Below are 19,043 nucleotides of genomic sequence, written 5' to 3'. Positions count from 1 at the left end.
GTGGTATTGTAATCTTTTTTTTTTTTACTTCTCTTTATCCAAAGCACAGAGGAAATAATGAAAACATTTACAGTACACAATGAATACATGTGATATTTTGTAGATTTATTTTAGCATAAACCAGTACATCTACAGCAGGATATACTGAAAAAGACTCTTCCAACTTTAGAGAAAAGTAGCAAAAATCTTTAAAACACTTTTTTACACAGAGAGAAAACAGACAGTTTGGAAAAACTGACAGAAAATATTTACATTACATGAGAATACTGGATAGAAACCAGCATTATGAAAGTCCAGAGACAAAAGATATTTTTCATGTGAGTGTGCCTCCATTGGAGTAGGTGAGCACATTAGTAAAACACAATGTTGACAATTTATAGTTCTTCAAAAGAATTTATGTCAAGCTGCTGATTGGTAACATCCAGTAATGTCCATTCCAGTAACTTACAGCAGTAGGACTGTTCTTTGAGCACAACTCTGTGTCACTGGATCTCAGGGAATCAACTTGCACCAGTCTCACCAGTAGAATGTTTTTGTGAGGAAGCTGGCAGCACTGTTGAGCCAGCTTCCACTGGAAGTGTCCTTCGCTGTGGTGCGAGAAATTGCTCGGTCGACCTCCCTCTCTGGGCTCTCCTCCTCCTCTGGGAGGTAGTCTGGTATAGCTGAGTTTTGCTGCACTTCCACTCCGGAAGACTTTAGAGGGATTAAAACCTAAAAGGGAGAGAAAAGTTACAATTCTTCTAGTTTCTTGGTTTACCCACTCTTGGTACTTCAATATTATACTGTTCAGTCAAAAGGTGTGCTCTGTGACCACCACCCACCTCTTCTCCCGCCTCGTTTTTCACCACCTGTTGGGCCGACAACACTTTGGTGGCAGCGATGGCTGATGCCAAACTCTGCAAATTAAGAAACATAGGCCAAAAAGATAACTGGAATTAATTAAAATCCATCAGAAATTGGGTGTGCCATTTTCTTTTGCCAAGTTCCTGCACCACATGTTCATCAGTGGCTTTGACAATCCAATAATACCGAAGGTGAATATATCAAGAGTTACCTCAGTGGGCAGGTCCGAGCGGATACGGATGGTACATCTCTTGGAAGCCATCTGGAAGGTGAAGCTGATCACTCCTCTGACCTTAAGGAGAGCCTCCTCACACAAGCCTCGCTGGTCCTGGATAAGAATCGCACACGGTTATTATGAGTTCCCTTGCTGGCCTAATAACCACAAACAATCGCTAACGTATGAGTGCGCGTGTGTGATTGTGTCAGTCAGCCTACTCACAGTGCTGTCCAGCCCCTGGATGTGCAGAGTGACAGATTTGGCCTTCTTGTTGGAGGTGTTTATAAAGAACTGGGATTTCTTTCTCTGCTGCCTCTCAGGTGTGCGTGGCAAGGGATTAGCAGGTGCATTCAGAATATTGAACACCTCCTGGGCCAAGGCTGTGATGTCAACAGACAGTCCCTCCCTGCATGGAGACATGTTATATTTAAATGTAGCCTGATCCCAACACCACCCAATTATCTATAAAATTACATGGCACTTCAGTCTGATCATTTGGATGTATTAATCAATAATCCTATGTTTTATGGTGACTAAATACAACATGATATGACCTTAGAACTGCTTTCTTCTGTATTGCTAATTAAACTACAAATATATATGTGCCATAATTTGAAATGCAGAAAGTTCAAGCAACTATTGTTTCAACCAAAATCACATAAACATGCCACGAAAGTACTTTCCAGACAGCTCGACAGCAAGTCACAAGGACAATAAAAAAAACAAAAACATCAGCTCACCTCCCAATAAGGTTCTCCAAGCTCACCATCATACCCAGTTCATTCTTCATGGTAGAGATGTTGGGGGTCAACTCAGCCAAGTAGCGCAGGGTCTGAGGTCAGAGGAAGGTCAAAGATGGATTTAAGTATACAAAGCTATGCTACAACTAACCTATCAACACAAGCTGCCCTGCATTACAACCATGGGCATCATTTTCTACTTTTCAAGCAGCCTGTGTAAATAGATGTTTTTGCAACATTGATATTAAGGAAGGGCCAATTTGATATAAAATATAAAATATTTTGTTGCCCAGACCGAAAAAGTATGCAGTGCTTGTGAATAGGCTTCAAAATATCAAGGTACATATCATTCATCGCGGTATGGCCAAAAAATATCGGGATATCATTTTCAGGCCATGCCCTACAATAATATCATGATTCATATCATGATTCAAAACAATCAATCAAGAATAAAAAAAAACTAAATGTTCTCTTTGATGGATTACTTATCACAACAACCTGTAAAATCTCTGCAGGCCTATTTTTCTATCTGTTCTAACAGTAGGAAATCACATTAAGAAATGTTATATTAAGATAATACAATGATAAAACTTGGAAAATAGCTGGTAGTAAAGGTATCATCAAGCACGTTAACACCCCAGTCCAACCTCTTTCACACACCTGAAGAGTTGCAAACAGCACGTCTGGGTTCTGGTGGTCCAGGAAGAGAACCAGTCCGGGGAGACAGCCCTGATCCTGGACAATAACCTCTCGGTTCTGCGGCTCAGAAGCCAGATCCCGCAGCTGACTCACCACTGACAGTGCATCCATCATCTTTGTCTATTTCACCAGACCTGAAACTGAGATCGGGAGGTTAACGTTACTAAAGTGTGGATTTACAGTTAGCATGGTCAAAAGTTTAACGTTGAGCGATCAACAAAATATACTAACGTTATGCGGATGTTTAAAGAATTCAAACGATGAAGCGATAGTCATTTATTTGTTACGGTCTCAGTTTGAAGTTTTTAAGCAAGAAAAACTACACATACGAGGCTAAATCGGTTTAAAGGCGACACATTCAGTTGTCCTGTCAAGTCGCAGCGTGAGCGTTAACGTTCTGGTTAGCTAAAGAAGCTAGCGTTAGCTACTTTCGAAAAATGAGGAAGGTGGCCACCTTTTAAAAAATACATCTTCAGTTTCTTCGTTATAACGTTTGAACATAAAACTGCGTTGTTGTTACAATTTATAACACTATCAATGCTCTGAATGTGTGGTAAATGGAGTGAAATTAAATGTAGCAGTGTTTTCTTACCGAGGAAAAGTTGCAGCTCGTGTAGAAATACAAATTTGGTGCAAGCGTTTCATGAGACTCAATTGGTCAACGAGCGTTAAAGTCGCCCACTCCTATTGGCTTCTCTGCCTCTCCAGCCAATCAGAGAAGGTTTTGCTACTGCGGCTTTATTTGACTGACTCGTGGGAGCCCAGAGGGGAACTGCAAGTTACTACTGTTTATCTGCAGTTACAGTTCGTGTTAGCGGTTATTATGAATGTCCCGGACAAATGTAGCTCCTAAAGCACGTTTCGACAAGGACACGAGTACGGTAAGAACAGTTATTTATATATTTATCCGCTTTCCCCCGCATGTTTACCAGCGTCGCGCATCCGAGTTTTGATGAGCCATGCAGCTTTTTTAACAGAGGAACACACTGCGGTTCCTGCACGGGCTGAAGTTACCTGCACTGCCCTGAACAGAAGGTTACTCTTAAGGTTAAAACAAAAAATCCACTCATCTGCTTTTATGTCGACCGAATGTGATTCTATGGCCGAGTCAGCATCCATCGTTAACCTAAAGAAGAAGAGACAACTGCCTCCCTGAGCATCAGTCTGTGATGCCACCAGGTGACATCTTTTGACAGTTGGGTCAAAAATGGACGCCAGGAGAATATTTGTAATCCAAAATGTGTTTTATTTGAATTTAGCGCCGTTCTTTTTGTTCCTGTGGTTCTTCCAGTTTCATTATTAGTCACAGCTATACTCCTCACCAGTACAGCCTCAGGCGGAAAGCTGTTTAATTCACACATTTAGCAGTACATTATCAAAAATGTAGATGTTTGTTGTAAATTATTGGCATTTAAAGATATTTCAGCGTACAGTAGAAAATAACAATTTATCACCAGAATATGAAGAAATAACACCAACATGCCCTCAGTGCAGGCAGAGTCAGCTGATTCGACCGCTAACTGCACAGGTAGCTGAGCTTACTAGCTAACTGCAGCTACAGTTAGAGGTTACTCTGGTTATATGCCTCTCTTTTTATGTTTGGACTATAACATGGACAGGTGATCAATTCTACATACAGCACCTTTAATTGTATAGCCCCTTTCAAAAAGACGATTTAATGGAAACAAGTGATAGGCGGGTGGAGTGGCTGAGATGAAGACACCATTCACCATATCACAAGACACTGTGCCATCAAAATGATTTTGAAGCTGTTAGATAAAGGATAAAAGTTACATAATGTTGCTTTCATGTGATAAAAGGCAATGTATGGACAGTGAACGCTGCTTCTTCAGGTTTAGCTTTGAGTCTGGGGACAATAACTGTATCAGCAGGTAGAAAATGTGTTGTTTTTTCGCCATAATGCAATTTTATTCTTTATAATCCAATAGTATCATGTTAAAAAAAATAAAGAAGAAAAAAAAAGAAACAGCTCTAAGAACTGGACCATTGTGGGCTGATTTGATCGCCTTGGTGAGCATGAGACCGGCAGACCAGTTTAGCTGAGGTTCATATGTTCCTAAATTCTTGCAGTAGTTTATAGGCGATAAAAACTACTCCAAAACTACTCTCAGCTTTGTGGCTCAGTTTTCAATTCAACTTCAACTTTTCAACTTCAACTTTCAATTCTTCTCTTGTGTGCTTTATTTTGCTTCAGGTGTAAAGTATGTGACTTAGTGGCATCCATTCCTTGTTGACCTCTTTTGAAGTCAGTCAGCAGAAAGAGGAGCTCAGCAGTCATCAGCTGGCAAAAAGAAAAAGTCCTTCCAATGTCTTTATTAGAGGATGTCCTGGATGTGCTGCGCATCGTCCTGGAGTACTTTGGAGTGTCTCCAGATATGGTGAGCACACACACACACACACACACACACACACACTTCTGTTATGATCATATTACTGAATCTCAAACCAGCATCCAGGGATATCAGTGGGCTTACCAAAGGCATTTCTCACCAAGGTCTTATTTGTGTGTGTGTGTGTGTGTGTGTGTGTGTGTGTGTGTGTGTGTGTGTGTGTGTGTGTGTGTGTGTGTGTGTGTGTGTGTGTGTCGTCCTGTCTGCAGCTGGTTCCAGTGTGGGACAGTCAGCTGTGCGGTCAGTATCGCAGCATTGTGAGGATGATTGGGACCAACCTTCCACTGGCACCTCAACCACGTGTCCACTTTCAGGTACCCATTCCACTTTTCTAACAGACTGAAGATTATCACTCAAAATCAGTCCAGTTTATTATGATGGTTTTGTCTTTTTAAGTGCATCTATGTGTTTCTACATGTAACAACCCTGACAAAGAAAATATGTAATCTGAATTAAACTGTCACATAGTTATTCCTAAACAGAAGCAATTCTGTTTTTTTGTCATTAGCAAGTGCTCATTTATATTGTTAAGACTGTTTTATCATGAGACACACCAAAGATATTCACTTGTTCTATAGTTATGCAACTTCCCTGTTTCTCATTTTCATTCTTATATTCCTTTTCTGCAGAATGATGTACACATGTTGATGAATTTTGTCAGGTTTTATTTTTATGTTATCATTTATAGTTTCTGCAGTTTTCTGTTGTTTTTGTCACCTAGTCAGCCTCCCAGTGTGTCATCATTCCTCGTCCTGTTTCGTCCTTAGGTCCCTCTGCTTGCCTACAAGCCCCATGGTTGTGTCGACGTCCCTGCGGACACACCAGCCATTCCCTCATTCGCTGACGTACTCTGGGTGTTTGAGGACGAGGGGGAGAGCTTCGCCAAGACCAGGTAAGAAGGGACACAAAACAAACAAGGTAATATTGCCAAGTGCAAGTTTACAGTGTAGAATAACTAGAGAATGAAACCACATAGGCTGTTTGTCAGACAAAATATTTCTTCCTGACACGAGCAAGACATTGGTTTGTATATTTAACGAAATGTGATGAATCAAAGAGCGCATGCATCCGAGTCCACTGTAGCGTTTGAACAGAGACAGGCAGAAGCTCAGGGTGTCACTGGCAGCTGCTGCTGCTGCTCAGAGGAACAACAAGACAATAGACAACTCCGCAAGTGTTTCAGCCAGGTAATGTTTGTATTCAGTGTTCATAGATAGCAAGGTTCTAATATGAACTTTTCTTTGGTTACTATAATAAAAGCGGTGAGTGTAGCTAAGTGACACTTTTGTACTGCACAATGTGTGTGTAGCCATTCATTTTTTTTTGCTTTAGTTCATGAAGTTTCTTTCCTGAAGCAAGCAGAAAAGCTTGCTTTCTGTAGACAGGTGTATTAGTTAGTTCATGCTGCGGGGTAAAACATAGCCCTTCTCTTTCTGGCTGGTATAAAAACACGGGTGTATTTGTAAACCGGTGATGTACTTGTGGGAAGCCTGTCTAAGCAGGACAATGCTGATCTCTGTAAAGAAAAGCAATGATTGGACTTTTTCTATGTTTTGTATATGCATATATAGTGCATGTCTGGTCTTCTTTTAAAATGTTCAAACTAAATAGAAAACTGATATTTCGTCTCCATAGGAACCATTTGCCTCCGCAGAAGCAAAGTACTGTAAATCGGGATGTGGTGAGATACCCAGGACCGGCTCTGAATCAAGCCCAGAGAGGAGGCAGATCTGTACGGCAGGCAACAGATCCAGACGCCCTGAAGAAGATCACACTATTGGAAAACGAGCTGCTTCAACTGCAAGCTCAGATTGCCATGATTGTTACTGCTGCTCCGGCTCCAGGTCCACACTCTTTGTGACTTAAGCTTTTCACTAAAGATGCAAATGTATTCAGCATATAATGCTGTGAGTTATTTTTAAAAGTTAAGCAAATGTAACAACATTTTCATATTCTTACATTTTGTTAGGTCGGATCGAGTCCCAGAATGCACCTGGCACACCTCTTATGTCTCCTCCAGCTCTTACCTCGACACCTCGCTGTGGTGCTCCTCCACCTCCACCTCCACCTCCTCCTCCTCCTCCTCTTTGTCCAAACTCCTCCAATGAGAATGCTTCTGTATTAGAGCTGATCCGTCAGCGCAGGAAGAACGAGAAAGGCCTTGTGTCGGGCTTGGAAGTTAAAGGGATTCCTTCCATGCTGGATGTTCTTAAGGACTTAAATCAAGTTAAATTACGTTCAGTGGAGAGGTAGGATTGAAAGAATATGGGTGCACGTTCATTTTTAATAGTAATACCAATATTATTGCCCTAAAAATATGGTTTATGTGCTTATTCGTTGCCTGCTGGTTAGTTTTCTGTCCCTTGACAAAGCATTTCCCATCCTTTCTTTCCAGATCACCAGGAGGCACACCAGTCACAAGGAGACGCAGTAAGGGAGGTGCAGCATCTCTCAGTGACCCAGCTGCTCTTATTGCTGAAGCACTAAAGAGAAAGTTTGCCCAGCATCGCCATAACAATTCCTCTGATAAAGAGAACTCACTGGAACTGTCACCTTTCGGCAGTCCCGAAACACCCAAGGTTTGTTTTCTGCAAGATGCACCCCATACTCACATACCTGTTTCCATGGTATATCAGAAAAATTGCAAAGGGGTCTGTGAATCAATATCATACAAACTTATGAATGAACACGATCACCAGTGTGGTGCAGTGCGTTTAAAGGGGCTCAGTGGTCCACAGTATGGACCCTTTTGACAGCAGACACTTGACTTATCATAGCAGCAAAACTTTGCTGGAGAGTCGGAGCAAAACAATGTCATATCATTCTCTTAAGTAGATGGGAACTTGTCTTTAAACCTGAAAAAAATGCTTCAACTCCGTTTTGCTGAGAGGCTGAGTTTTGGGGACTAAAATAAAAAAAAAAAGGGGGGGTGAGTAGATAATGACTTTTAATTTTTGGGTGAAGTCTTCCTGTTACATACATGCCTTTTCTTTTATAAGTGTTTTCCATGTTACCATACAATATTTCTAACATGTTATTACAAACCTGACATTAATCATTCATTTAAATACATTTTTTTTAACATAAGGCAGCTAAAAGATGTATAACCAGGCCAGTGCAACGAGCATTTTTAATTGTGTCCTTGTATCTTAATGCAAAATCTGAGTTTGTAAGATTTATACTGTATTAAGGTCGGTAAATTTGATTCTTCTGTTCCAGGTTCCTCTCCATATCAGAAGAAGTCGGGGTCGCCTCCATCTCTGATCCTGTTGAATAGTAATTTCTCACCCCAAAATTTCGTCTCATTTACAGTCCCAACTGCAGCTCCCCCAGATGTGCCTCACAAACTGATTTCAATTGCAGCTACTGACTCACAGTTCATTTTTATTTTTGTCTGTCCTTTTGTTTGTGAAAGAGAGTTTGTATCACAATGAGTGTCTATGTTGGGAGTTTTGGATGTGTGTTTTAGTCAGAGCTATTGCTGTGAACATGGTTTTTGGTACAGTTATATTGTTTTTGTCCAGTGGAGTCTTACGTTTCCAGTGTTATTGATACAGTAGTGAAATTTTATTAAAGGACATAATGTGTATAAGCAGGTAGGCACTGTAGCTTCTAGCTACAACTTAATGCCTCTAAAGTCACTTTTTGTGGCCTTAATTCTTACCTCAACCCAGGTAATAATGGATATTGAGATTCACACTGCTCTATTCTATGCAACTGCGGTTTCAAATGATTTTGTTTTTATTAAAATGCACTATCAACTTTTTTTGGTGTTCTTGTTTGCATGTTTTGTAATATTTCAGTAAACCTCTAAATCCAGTTTTAGTTAATGAAGGGAGTCTTGCCAGAGATATGAAGTGGTGCAGGCTCTACAGACAACATACAGGCAGTCAAACACATAAGCATATATTGATTACACATCTTCATTAGAAACTTTATTATATTATTATTTAGTCAATACATTTAAACAGTGATGAGTCCTTGCCCCAAGTGAAGGAGTTTAAGTACCTCAGGGTTTTGTTCAAGAGTGAGGGGGTGATAGGGTGTGAGATCGACCGGAGAGTCGGAGCAGCGGGTGCGGTGTTGCATGCGCTTCACCGCACAGTTGTGATGAAAAGGGAGCTGAGCCAAAAGGCAAAGCTCTCGATCTACCGGTCAATCTTCATCCCTACCCTCACCTGTGGTCATGAGCGATGGGTTATGACTGAAATAATGAGATCGCAGGTACAAGCAGCCGAAATGGCTTTTCTCCGTAGGGTGGCCGGGGTCTCCCTTACAAATATGGTGAGAAGCTCAGCCATCCAGGAGGGACTCAGAGTAGAGCCACTGCTCTTCTGCGTGGAAAGGAGCCAGTTGAGGTTGTTCGGGCATCTGATGAGGATGCCACTAGGGCGCCTTCCTTGGGAGGTGTTCCTGGCAGGTCCAACTGGGAGGAGACCTAGGGGTAGACCTAGGACCAGGTGGAGGGATTCCCCCAGTCAGAGTTGGCTGCCGTGCCCGGGGAAAGGGAAATCTGGGCCTTGCTGCTGCCCCCGCAACCCGACTCCGGATGAGCGGTTGACAATTGGTGGATGGATGGATTTGGACAATAAATAACCCATAGAGGGCATTCATAAATACTAAGGCAGCTGTATCCCAGGAAGTAGAAAGGGTTGTCGTAATCAGTGGAAATTGGATCTGGAAAAGTAAAATAGAAGTCAATTTATCAATATTTTACTTCATTAACTTAATTAATTTTGGCTTATTTGGAATCTGATCCCAGTATTTCATACAAGATGGGACAGGGTTAACAAAAGACTAAGAAAGTTGAGTGCTCAAAGAATACGTGGTTATCAGTGTAACTGATAACAGATGATAGTATCATGCTTATCTCTCAATGTAGAAGGAAGTCATTAATAAAGTTCAGTTCATAATTTCAGGTAATATTGTTGCCATACTTGAACTTTGCTTACTAGCAAACTCATTATTAGTTTCAGTTAATTAGTTTCTGATTACAAACACAATCTTTGTAGGGATTGTGCAGCCTCAATTGTTAATTAAAAGTAATAGTTTGAATTAGAATTAAGCTTATTCACTTCCTTGCTAAGAGTCAGTCTCCTGCTGTATGTTAATTATGAAGCTGTAGCTCAGACACAGTTAACTTGGCTTATCATAAAGACTGCTGACAGGTGAAAACAGCTATCCTGGCTGTTTCTTAAGTAACAAAATCCACCAACTACAATTTTTAAGGCTCATAAATTAACATGTTCCTTATGATTATTTTTAATCCATACAGAAAACTGTGCAACAGCAAATGATTATCTTGTTCATCATCACTAGTTCAGCAATTGTTGAGATAGAACTGAAATACCTGTGCTCCAGCTAGTCTACCTCCATCGGGATCTCATCGTCAGTTGGAGCCACATTGCTGCATGGAGAGCAAAGTATCTGCCTTTAGTAAGTCATTCATAAACAAATGAACAGTGAACAGTAGAAACTAATATTAAAACCACACTGAAAATACTTTTCTGCAATTAAAACTTCTCCATCCTAAGGAGCACTTCTAGGGCCACAGGGTAGAAAGAAAAATGGATAGGGAAATCCATGGAAACAGATTTTTAAACAGTGCACGATGTGGTAAATCCATGCTCTTGGATTCAAAATCAGTGCGAGGATGAGGAACATATTAATTATTGCACAGAGCCATTCTAGGGTCATATGGTAGAAAAAAATGGATGTGGAAATCGGTGTTAGTGTAAATGATCAATAAAGATGATGACAACTCCTTTGACTGTGTCTGAAAACATATCTCAAAATCTTCTATTTAACTGGATAAGGAGGAGCACTGCGGTGCATCTCTGTGTGTGTAATGTGGTGCGCGGATCTCATACAGGACATACAGACTATCATTAAGCTGTTTACATAATGCATGTAGGGTCTTACAAAGATTTTGCAACAACTATTCAGAGGACAATGAAACACACTTTCTGTGTTAAATAGATTTTAAAAAGACTTAGATCGAGTAATCTTTACCTAGTTTTATCTGAAGGCTCCCACTCCATGGCAGTCTCTTGATCGTGACAGTTTGGGGATTGACATGGTCGGGAACTGCATCAGAGAAAAGGCAAAGTATAACATAAACAGGTATGTTACCAAAGTAAAAATGTCCATGCATTGTGTATGCAAAGTGTGGTGCACCGGACAATAAGACCATATTAACCTTTGAGGGTCTTCACCAGAAGGAATCCTCCCATTTGCGGTCTGGCAATGTAAGGAGCAAAAACACATGATGAAAGATATTTACAAATTCTATGTTACATGATTTAAGGACATATTTGGTTTTTGACTTTCTGGTAGCAAACTCACCGTTAACCGAATGGTATGGATGATCTGAGCAGTACAACCACCAAACTTGATAGAAACCTGCAGTATAAATTCATGAACATGTGGTGAAAATGGCTGTAATATCATAATAGACGACAACAGCCAGAAATCTATTTCCCCACACTCAATAGAAATCTGCAAAAATCATCGAAAACACATTGTGAAATTACCAAAGAATACCAAACTGTACTATTTCACAGCAGGTTGCTTAAATTGACATCGGCATACTCAACAATGCTAACAATGCTAATGTTTCAAACGAACACTTTCTGATCAATTCACAAAGTTAATCCACCTCTAAATATAAACACTAACTTCCCAAACTGCTGTACTTCTACATACTACACCAAATACTTGTATGATTATGTTCATGTCAGCCTAAAATGTGTAAACTTACATGCTCCCGTATTTCAGGAAAGCCCGCCATGTTGCTCTTTCCTCTACAACTAAAGCAATGGCGATGAGGTGATGTGGTGACGTCAAATCTGGCTATGACCAGTTGACTAAGACGTCCCTGCACTCTTAGTCCAACGGGAAGTTGGCCATTTTGATTTTCGCAGCTACTATTACCCATTTTCATACCTTGTACTTAAAAAACTCTTCCTACAGATTTAACACCACACACTTCAAATTCGGTCAGTATCATCCTCAGACCATCATTCTCAAAAACCTGGTGACAAATGGTGACGTGCGTCACCATGCTAGTGTTCCATACTGAATTCAGCATTGTAATATTTATCATACAACAATGTTGAGAGTCTTAAGAAGCTCTTTAAATAATCATACCAATCACTTTCTTGGTATGTTATTCTAGAATTATATTATTTTTCATTTGAATCGGACTTTGTAAAAACATTTTCTTCAGTTAAAAAGCAACACGTGATGTGAAAAGTACCTCTGTCCCTACGTGAAGAAATACTAAAACTACTTGGTCTTGACTCACTTTTTACAACACTACTCCTCCAAAATCCCAAATAAGTCTACTTGGACTTATCTTGCAGAAGTTTTCCAGCAGTTTGTTTACAAGACATGTAACAACGAGTTGGACCAGTTTTGAGTCTGATTATTTTAATCATAAAAATCACCACCATGAAGGACAACTTACTCTCAATTTCTGGCAATTTTTGGCAAAACGCAACTTACCTCTTTTCCTGGGATCCTTGTACAAAACACTGATTAGATTTTCCTTTCATCATTGTCATTCTGCCTTGGTCCACTGCCTCGGCTGAGAGAATTTGCGGTAATATCTGTACTCAATGGTTGGATATCTGTGTCTGTCTAAACTTGCCAACACCCAAAGTACTTGATAAAGAAATGCCTGTGACAGACACAAATGACTAATGACTACTTCTGCACTCCCACTTCTGGATTTAAAACTTCTGCATTTTCAGCTAGGATCAGCAAACTAGTCAGTTTCAGTTCTCACAAACTATGAAGCCTGCTATAACTAAATGGTAAATGTTAAAAGAAAATATTGCCTTCATGGGAATCTAGAGAATGTTAACTGTTAGTAGTCACACTCTTTGTCCCCTTTGGATACAGTATCTTAGATTAGAAGATCAGCAGACTGTCCACAGTGGCTGACAGGTTAGCTTGTTGCAGATTACTCATGCTTCCTAGTTTCCTCTCTTCCATTACATACATGTGGTGGAAGATTTTGCAGAATTTGAGAGTTAAAGTATTGCAATTTGACCCACACTATCGAATTAGTGTGTCATCAAGCGTTTCTTTTCTCTGCTGTGATATAGATATGCTGTTATTTTAGTGCACAACCATGGAGTGACATTTTAGAGCATGCTCAACTGTGGCCTTTACGAAAGTCTGATTTCACTTCACTTTTCACTCCTGATTCTGAGTTTAGAATCAGTCAGTCTGTTGCATATTGAAGTTTGACTATAATCACTATAATAACATTTTTTTTGTTCTCTTACCTTTCATGCTATTTATCTATCTAGATTGATTTGATGTGAGTTGTCTGCCTTCTCACCAGTGTAATGGAAGTAGATGGCACTCGGCTTGTGCTGCTCAAAGTGTTAAAAAAGTAAGTTTGCAGCTACGTCTCTTTCCAGTTATCATGACCCAGTTACTCAAGATTGTTTTGTGGTGTTTCATGTAGGAGCTACTTTCTTTCTGCTTTCGACAGCAGGGGATGTACATTTTTAAATTTTATTCGAGTCCTCCTCAGCTGAACTGTAATGTTAGCTAGCTTGGTTAGCTTAGTTAGCTGGCCTCCTGTCCATAAGCAGAGGCATGCTTTCTTCTGCTCTGTGATGTGGAATGAGAAAAGTTCCCACGTGAAACTGCTCAAACAAAAAAATGTGTGAAAATCGCCTAAAACGCTTTGGGATGGTGGCCGACCTGTCATATAATCACAAAGTGTCAGTTTTTGAAGAGTTGGGAATGAGACACAATAATAGAATTTTCTTCAATTCTGTCCTTTAAGAAAAAGTTCACGCCAAAATCTTGTTTAAGTTAGTTGACAAGTTGGGAATGAGACTCACAAATAAACCTTTAAATAAAATTAATAAAATGAATAAATAAACCCAACAAATAGAACCTTTAAATGACCATTTCACTGTAATTAATATACATGGTTTTACACAGACAGTTAAAGGTCAGTAAATCTGGTGTGATTAACCCTCTTGCCTTGATTTTTGCAAACCATACCATGGATTTTCATAATTAATCTGTAGTAAATGTCGAGACTGTAATCATTTGTGACTGTGGATGTGAATGTGGAATTACAAGGGTTTTCACTTTCATAAAATAAAGGCTCTGAAAGGGTATGACAGGCACCATTTAATTAGTTTGAAATTTGACTAATGTGACACATGTTGCAACAGTTATATTCCACAACAAAGATTTGAATTTCTGTGTAACTAAATAAATATTATGCAGATTTCATAGTATAGTATAGGATAGTAAACTATATTTGTAATCTAGACTGTGCCTTTGAACAAAACGGGGCCCTTGCTACCAAAAATTGCATTCCATGGTACAGATTTACTAAATATAAAGTGTGTAGGATATTCAAAATTAATGTAGAGTAACTCTCAAATATCTTTTCTTCAATTGTTGTCAAAGATTTAGTGTATTTCAAATTAATGCTTTACACAAAAACTGAGATATGGGAATTCACTCAGCAACTGTCTCATCTTATCTTATTAGGAGACTAATACCAACCTAGTGTCTGTATGTTAGAATTAAATGTTTAGCTGACAGTTGGTTTAGCTTAGCACAACAGCTAGAAACAAAGGAAACCATTGGCTTTTCAAGACATTAAGTATGCAGGTTTCTCTTGTCATCCATCTTGTCATCCATGTTGATGCCTGATGGCTGTAGATGCACCCAGTTATCCCCTTCATCCTCCACCTCCTCCTCCTCTTCCTCCTGAAGACTGGGAAATATAACAGAAGTTCAGAATGACGTCATACCATCGATCTTATATACACTGGTATAAAATGCATTTTATCTAGCTTTATGAAAATTAAAATACCTTGGATCAATTACAATAATCATAATCAGTAATAAACACATGGGAAAAAATGGCTTAAATGTTAGAAATGAAATGGGACTGAATAAAAAACAAAAAACAACCATAAAGGCAAAATTGACAAAGATAAGTCCGCCACTACGTGTCCAAAGCTCCTTTTGCACACATCATCAAATACTTAACTCTGTAGTGTGAGTGTTTATTTTACAATTTGGCTTTTTTCACACAAAAAGAAAAGCCAAATTAAATATTGTCAAAGCAGTAAAAATGCAACAAATTCAATTATTAGTAGCCAGGAAAAGCCTCATGTATGACTGTAATCAGTAGGCGATTTGAGGGGGGATGCCATCCCCATTGTTAGCTAAATTACCAAAAAGCATCCCCCTTTTTAACCTGCCATCAGTCTTCATCCGCTAGTAGCAGATAGTATGTTAAAATCACAAGTGGCCGCAGTCAGCTCCGACGCACTGTGGAGTACAGCCGGGCACGGGTTCTTTGCGATCCGGCTGCCCGGTTTATTTCTGACGAAAGCCGCAACAAGTTGCACAGAGCAGATCGAGCAAACAGGAAGTCAGAGACACAGGAACGGCATAGAGTATCCGGACAATTTTCAAAATAAAACACCCTGTGCAGACTCCGGACTGTATAAAAACGAAAAATTATCAGATCAACTAAGTCGGGCAGTATTGGTAGTTTTTAAATATAATGTCTTCATATCGGACAATATATTCACTGACACTGATATGTCTGTGATAGGCTAATATTGGCCAAAAAAATCGGCGAACAAATAAGTCGGTCGGGCTTTCCTATTTTGCACAATGTTCATTGTTTATCCTTCAAGGAATTTAGATGGTAAAACATTCCAAGGGGTCATGTAACTTCAAATAACCCTGCTTGTCGTGCATTGTGAGAAACATGAGAAAACCCTGCCTGAATAAACTCAGTCCACCGCATACAATTTAAAGGTGTATTTACTTTAATTCAGTTATAAAAAGACAATTGTAGTAGGTAGAGAAGGAAGATAACTGGATGAAATGGGATTGTAGAATGAGAAATGTCACAGTTACGGTTAAGAGTGTGTACATAGGTGTGTCAGGGCAGGATGATGCTTGCGTTGGGCCATCCCCCCTGTTCAAAATTAACAAATCACCCACTGACTGTAATTGAAAGATCTTCCCTTTTTTCGTTACCTGGCTAGTGAATTGCCGTCGGTCTCAAGAGCATCCCTATCCATAGTAGAGTCCTCATTCTCAAAATGGCCAGGTTGGAAAGGCTGCACAGAACTACATGCACATAGAGATAAATAGATTAGAGTTTTGTCAGTATATAGAAATCATAATATAATAATAATAAAATTAAATTAAAGGAAGTCCACACATTGCATGTGTAAAGCACTATGAACCGTCTTATTGTTAAATTTTCCTTGTCTTACCTGGCAGGACGTTGTCCATTATTAGTCCACTCTATGGCATCCTGGCCATGCAATGAAAAAACAAAACAAAACACATAGCATATGCTACATAAAAATACATTATTTAAAACAATATACCTTCAAATATTTTGACTGTGCTCTTAAAATATACTGTTGTAAAACTTACTTGTTGAAAATACATACGGACTGTTTTATCGTCATAGACGACAACACCGTGATCTCCATTAGGATTGCTTTCACACTGAGCAGGAATCTGCAAAATCATCAAAATGTATTGTGAAAATGAAATGTATTAAATAATTCCCATATTATGACACCAATCTGTTACACTTCAAGAGCACACTGCTGAATACAATATTGCTGAATGGACGTGTCTGCACAACATACTAAAAGACAACAGCCACTGCCACCACACTTTGTTCATCATGCTGATATCTGACATTGGTATTTGATGACCTGTGAGTCGGACTCAACAATCAACTATCTTTCTACAGAATCGCCTTCCCTACCGTCAGCGTGACTCCAACTTACATGTTGTTGTAAAATAACAATTAAATGAAATCTCTGACCCTTTTTGACCCTTTAAATGTGGAAATGTCAAAGTGCTAACATGCTAATGCTAACAAAGGGACTCGAATCTGATCAATTCACCAAGTTTTCTACATCCAAGTACGGACAGTAACATCCAGAACTGCAGTATTTACATATATATAATACTTGTACAGGTATGTTCACATCAACCTCAATTCAAAACTCACACTTTCTGCTCTGTCACTGACGGAGCCCATTGTGTGTCCTTCTTCTGCAAGTAACATATGGTAAGTCATACCGACGTGGTTTCGTCACGATCACGTTAGTGTAACGTATTTCATGGGATATTGTATAAATGTACAGAAATGTTAAGAAAATTTAAGAAAATTCTCAGACTTTGTTTTGATATTAAACAAAGCAGAATCTCATAATCATGATTTATCCTCTTACATACTATAACATTATCTATTTTTACTATAATACTCACCGGAAATGATATAAAAGTACTTCCTTATCTATTAAAAAGAATATGAAAACTACCATCTTTAGCTAATCGCCATTACAAATGTAGTAGTTCACGTTTCCGAGTAGGCTTTCCCTATATGCTTATGACATATGATTCAACACGTTCCAGAATGAAGAACATAATATTGTTCTTCATCACCTCAAAACCTTAAGAAATAAAAACATACCTCTTTTCTGGAGCACAGAACATGGGTCCTTTCCTTTTATCGTATTGTTAAACGTTGGTCCTCTGTATGAGCTAACAAAAATAGATAATTTACATCCATCCTCATTTGATGGAGTAGATATGCCTTTTAGAGGTCTACTAGAGCTATATAATACCATCTGAATTTATTGCCCAAGAAGAGGCCATCTCCTTCGCCTATGACGAATAAAAATTAAATCTGACTTCTGTGTTTTTCCTTTTGAAAGTCTGACTGCTTCAGTTCTTGCAATTCACTTTTCTTTGCAGGGAAATGAAATGAGGCAGTGCTACCCACAACCCGACCTGTGGGAGGAGACTTGTTATACACTCTACGACTTCATCTTGGTCAGACACCTCGCTCTTCATCAGCAGAATACGTTGCACCACTCGTGCACCCACATCCTGTTTTCCAGCTCTCAACGTATAAATGAGTAAACACAACCGCAACTGTGCTTAAATATATTATACAAGATCCCCACATAATATTGAGGACATTGATCCACAATGACATTTCACACTTACAGATAAGAGCAGACAGCCCTGAACATTTCTCACAATCATCCAAATAGAAGTTAAGGTCAAATATATGCACAGTACCACCATTTTAGCCTGTTGTCATGAGATGAACAGATGACTTAACTTACAGTTAAGATCTGTGACGGCTTTACAAACAAGAGAAATCAGTAAAATTTGGACCAAACAGGCAGTAAGAGCAAAGTTTGCCAATTATAATCATAGGCTCAATTACATAGGATTTTCCAGGGCACATTACTTAGTAGTATTACGGTAGAGAATGAATTTTTATAATGTCTTCCTGTCACTGAATGCTCTGGTTGAAGAATAGTTGCAAATGAAAGTACCGGTAAATGCAAGACAGGAAGTGGCAGCTCTCACAAACACTGCTAAGTAAAAAATATTAAAAGGTTTTTTTTAAATGACATTTCTTTTTATACTTATTATTTCAACTGCTCATCTTTGAATTTTTAATTTTGATTTGTAAGGGTATCCAGCACAGCATTAAACATAAATGCTACCATATACTGTACTGTTACAGCATTATCTTAATGGTGCAGGATTATTGAATTGTGAAATGTGTGCAGAATTTAAGCTTTATTTTAACATTAAAGTACCATACATCATGCTAGAGGTCGGATTCTATTGTTTAATGTAGTGACGAGGAAATAAAGGAAATAGGTCACAATTTGAATTGGAATTGTCGCCTTTATTTACCCACTGGTGATGCTTTAGTGCGACCTTTTTTGTGTGTATTAGTTCTTTAAATGACCTCAGCTCTCTCAGATCAGTATGTGCTGTACATGCAGTAGTACAGTACAAGTATTTTCCCCAGTCTGCACTTTTTCCCTGAACTTCTGACCGAGGATTTTGTAAATGTGAGTTTTTAACCACATTTCTGGGTTTTGATATGTGCCAACTAACCATCTATTGGCTGATTGATTTTTTTTTTATTTTTATTTTTTATACTGATAATACAAAAACATCTTAACCTATAACCTCCCTGTCCACATGGATAGCAAAACTGCATTAATAGCATTGGTGTATCTCAGTATTGTATTACAATGTTTAAATCAAAAAAGAAAATTAAAA

General features: G+C 39.0%; 2 protein-coding genes and 1 long non-coding RNA gene across 6 annotated transcripts; 1 reads left to right on the top strand and 2 right to left on the bottom strand.

Moving 5' to 3' along the window:
- Window positions 1-84: 84 nt before the first annotated feature.
- On the bottom strand, window positions 85-3,200 carry armc1l (armadillo repeat containing 1, like). Of its 3 annotated transcripts, none has more exons than XM_030405147.1 (7): window positions 3,092-3,200; window positions 2,461-2,639; window positions 1,801-1,892; window positions 1,283-1,466; window positions 1,055-1,171; window positions 822-896; window positions 85-711 (listed from the first exon to the last, which is right to left on the bottom strand). In XM_030405147.1, the coding sequence occupies exons 2-7, from the start codon at window positions 2,611-2,613 to the stop codon at window positions 517-519; spliced, it is 816 nt and encodes a 271-aa protein (XP_030261007.1). In that variant the 5' UTR covers window positions 2,614-2,639; window positions 3,092-3,200; the 3' UTR covers window positions 85-516. The 3 variants fall into 3 exon arrangements, with proteins under 3 accessions (XP_030261007.1, XP_030261010.1, XP_030261008.1); XM_030405150.1 differs by lacking the exon at window positions 3,092-3,200 and adding an exon at window positions 2,954-3,052; XM_030405148.1 differs by lacking the exon at window positions 3,092-3,200 and adding an exon at window positions 2,731-2,863.
- Window positions 3,201-3,230: 30 nt separating this feature from the next.
- Window positions 3,231-8,676, top strand: mtfr2 (mitochondrial fission regulator 2). 2 transcript variants are annotated; one of them, XM_030405144.1, is made up of 9 exons: window positions 3,231-3,380; window positions 4,715-4,898; window positions 5,120-5,224; window positions 5,678-5,802; window positions 6,005-6,097; window positions 6,546-6,754; window positions 6,880-7,159; window positions 7,306-7,489; window positions 8,130-8,676. In XM_030405144.1, the coding sequence occupies exons 2-9, from the start codon at window positions 4,827-4,829 to the stop codon at window positions 8,172-8,174; spliced, it is 1,113 nt and encodes a 370-aa protein (XP_030261004.1). In that variant the 5' UTR covers window positions 3,231-3,380; window positions 4,715-4,826; the 3' UTR covers window positions 8,175-8,676. The 2 variants fall into 2 exon arrangements, with proteins under 2 accessions (XP_030261004.1, XP_030261005.1); XM_030405145.1 differs by lacking the exon at window positions 6,005-6,097 and having other exon boundaries at window positions 3,232-3,380.
- A 143-nt stretch (window positions 8,677-8,819) lies between these two features.
- On the bottom strand, window positions 8,820-12,619 carry LOC115573984 (uncharacterized). Its single transcript, XR_003982398.1, has 6 exons — window positions 12,417-12,619; window positions 11,256-11,312; window positions 11,110-11,150; window positions 10,923-10,997; window positions 10,261-10,317; window positions 8,820-9,587 (listed from the first exon to the last, which is right to left on the bottom strand). It is a non-coding gene; the product is annotated as an uncharacterized LOC115573984 (long non-coding RNA).
- Between the last annotated feature and the right edge of the window lie 6,424 nt (window positions 12,620-19,043).

Source organism: Sparus aurata, chromosome 22, assembly GCF_900880675.1.
Source record: "Sparus aurata chromosome 22, fSpaAur1.1, whole genome shotgun sequence".
Classification (NCBI taxonomy): domain Eukaryota; kingdom Metazoa; phylum Chordata; class Actinopteri; order Spariformes; family Sparidae; genus Sparus; species Sparus aurata.
This window is presented reverse-complemented; position numbering and strand designations above follow the sequence as displayed.

Coding starts and splice junctions, on each gene's coding strand:
- armc1l (XM_030405147.1), bottom strand. CDS start 2,613: ATGATGGATGCACTGTCAGTGGTGAGTCAGCTGCGGGATCTGGCTTCT. Junction 1,893..2,460: donor TGCTGTTTGCAACTCTTCAG/GTGTGTGAAAGA, acceptor CTCTGACCTCAG/ACCCTGCGCTACTTGGCTGA. Junction 712..821: donor AAAACGAGGCGGGAGAAGAG/GTGGGTGGTGGT, acceptor TCTCCCTTTTAG/GTTTTAATCCCTCTAAAGTC.
- mtfr2 (XM_030405144.1), top strand. CDS start 4,827: ATGTCTTTATTAGAGGATGTCCTGGATGTGCTGCGCATCGTCCTGGAG. Junction 7,160..7,305: donor AAATTACGTTCAGTGGAGAG/GTAGGATTGAAA, acceptor CTTTCTTTCCAG/ATCACCAGGAGGCACACCAG. Junction 7,490..8,129: donor GCAGTCCCGAAACACCCAAG/GTTTGTTTTCTG, acceptor CTTCTGTTCCAG/GTTCCTCTCCATATCAGAAG.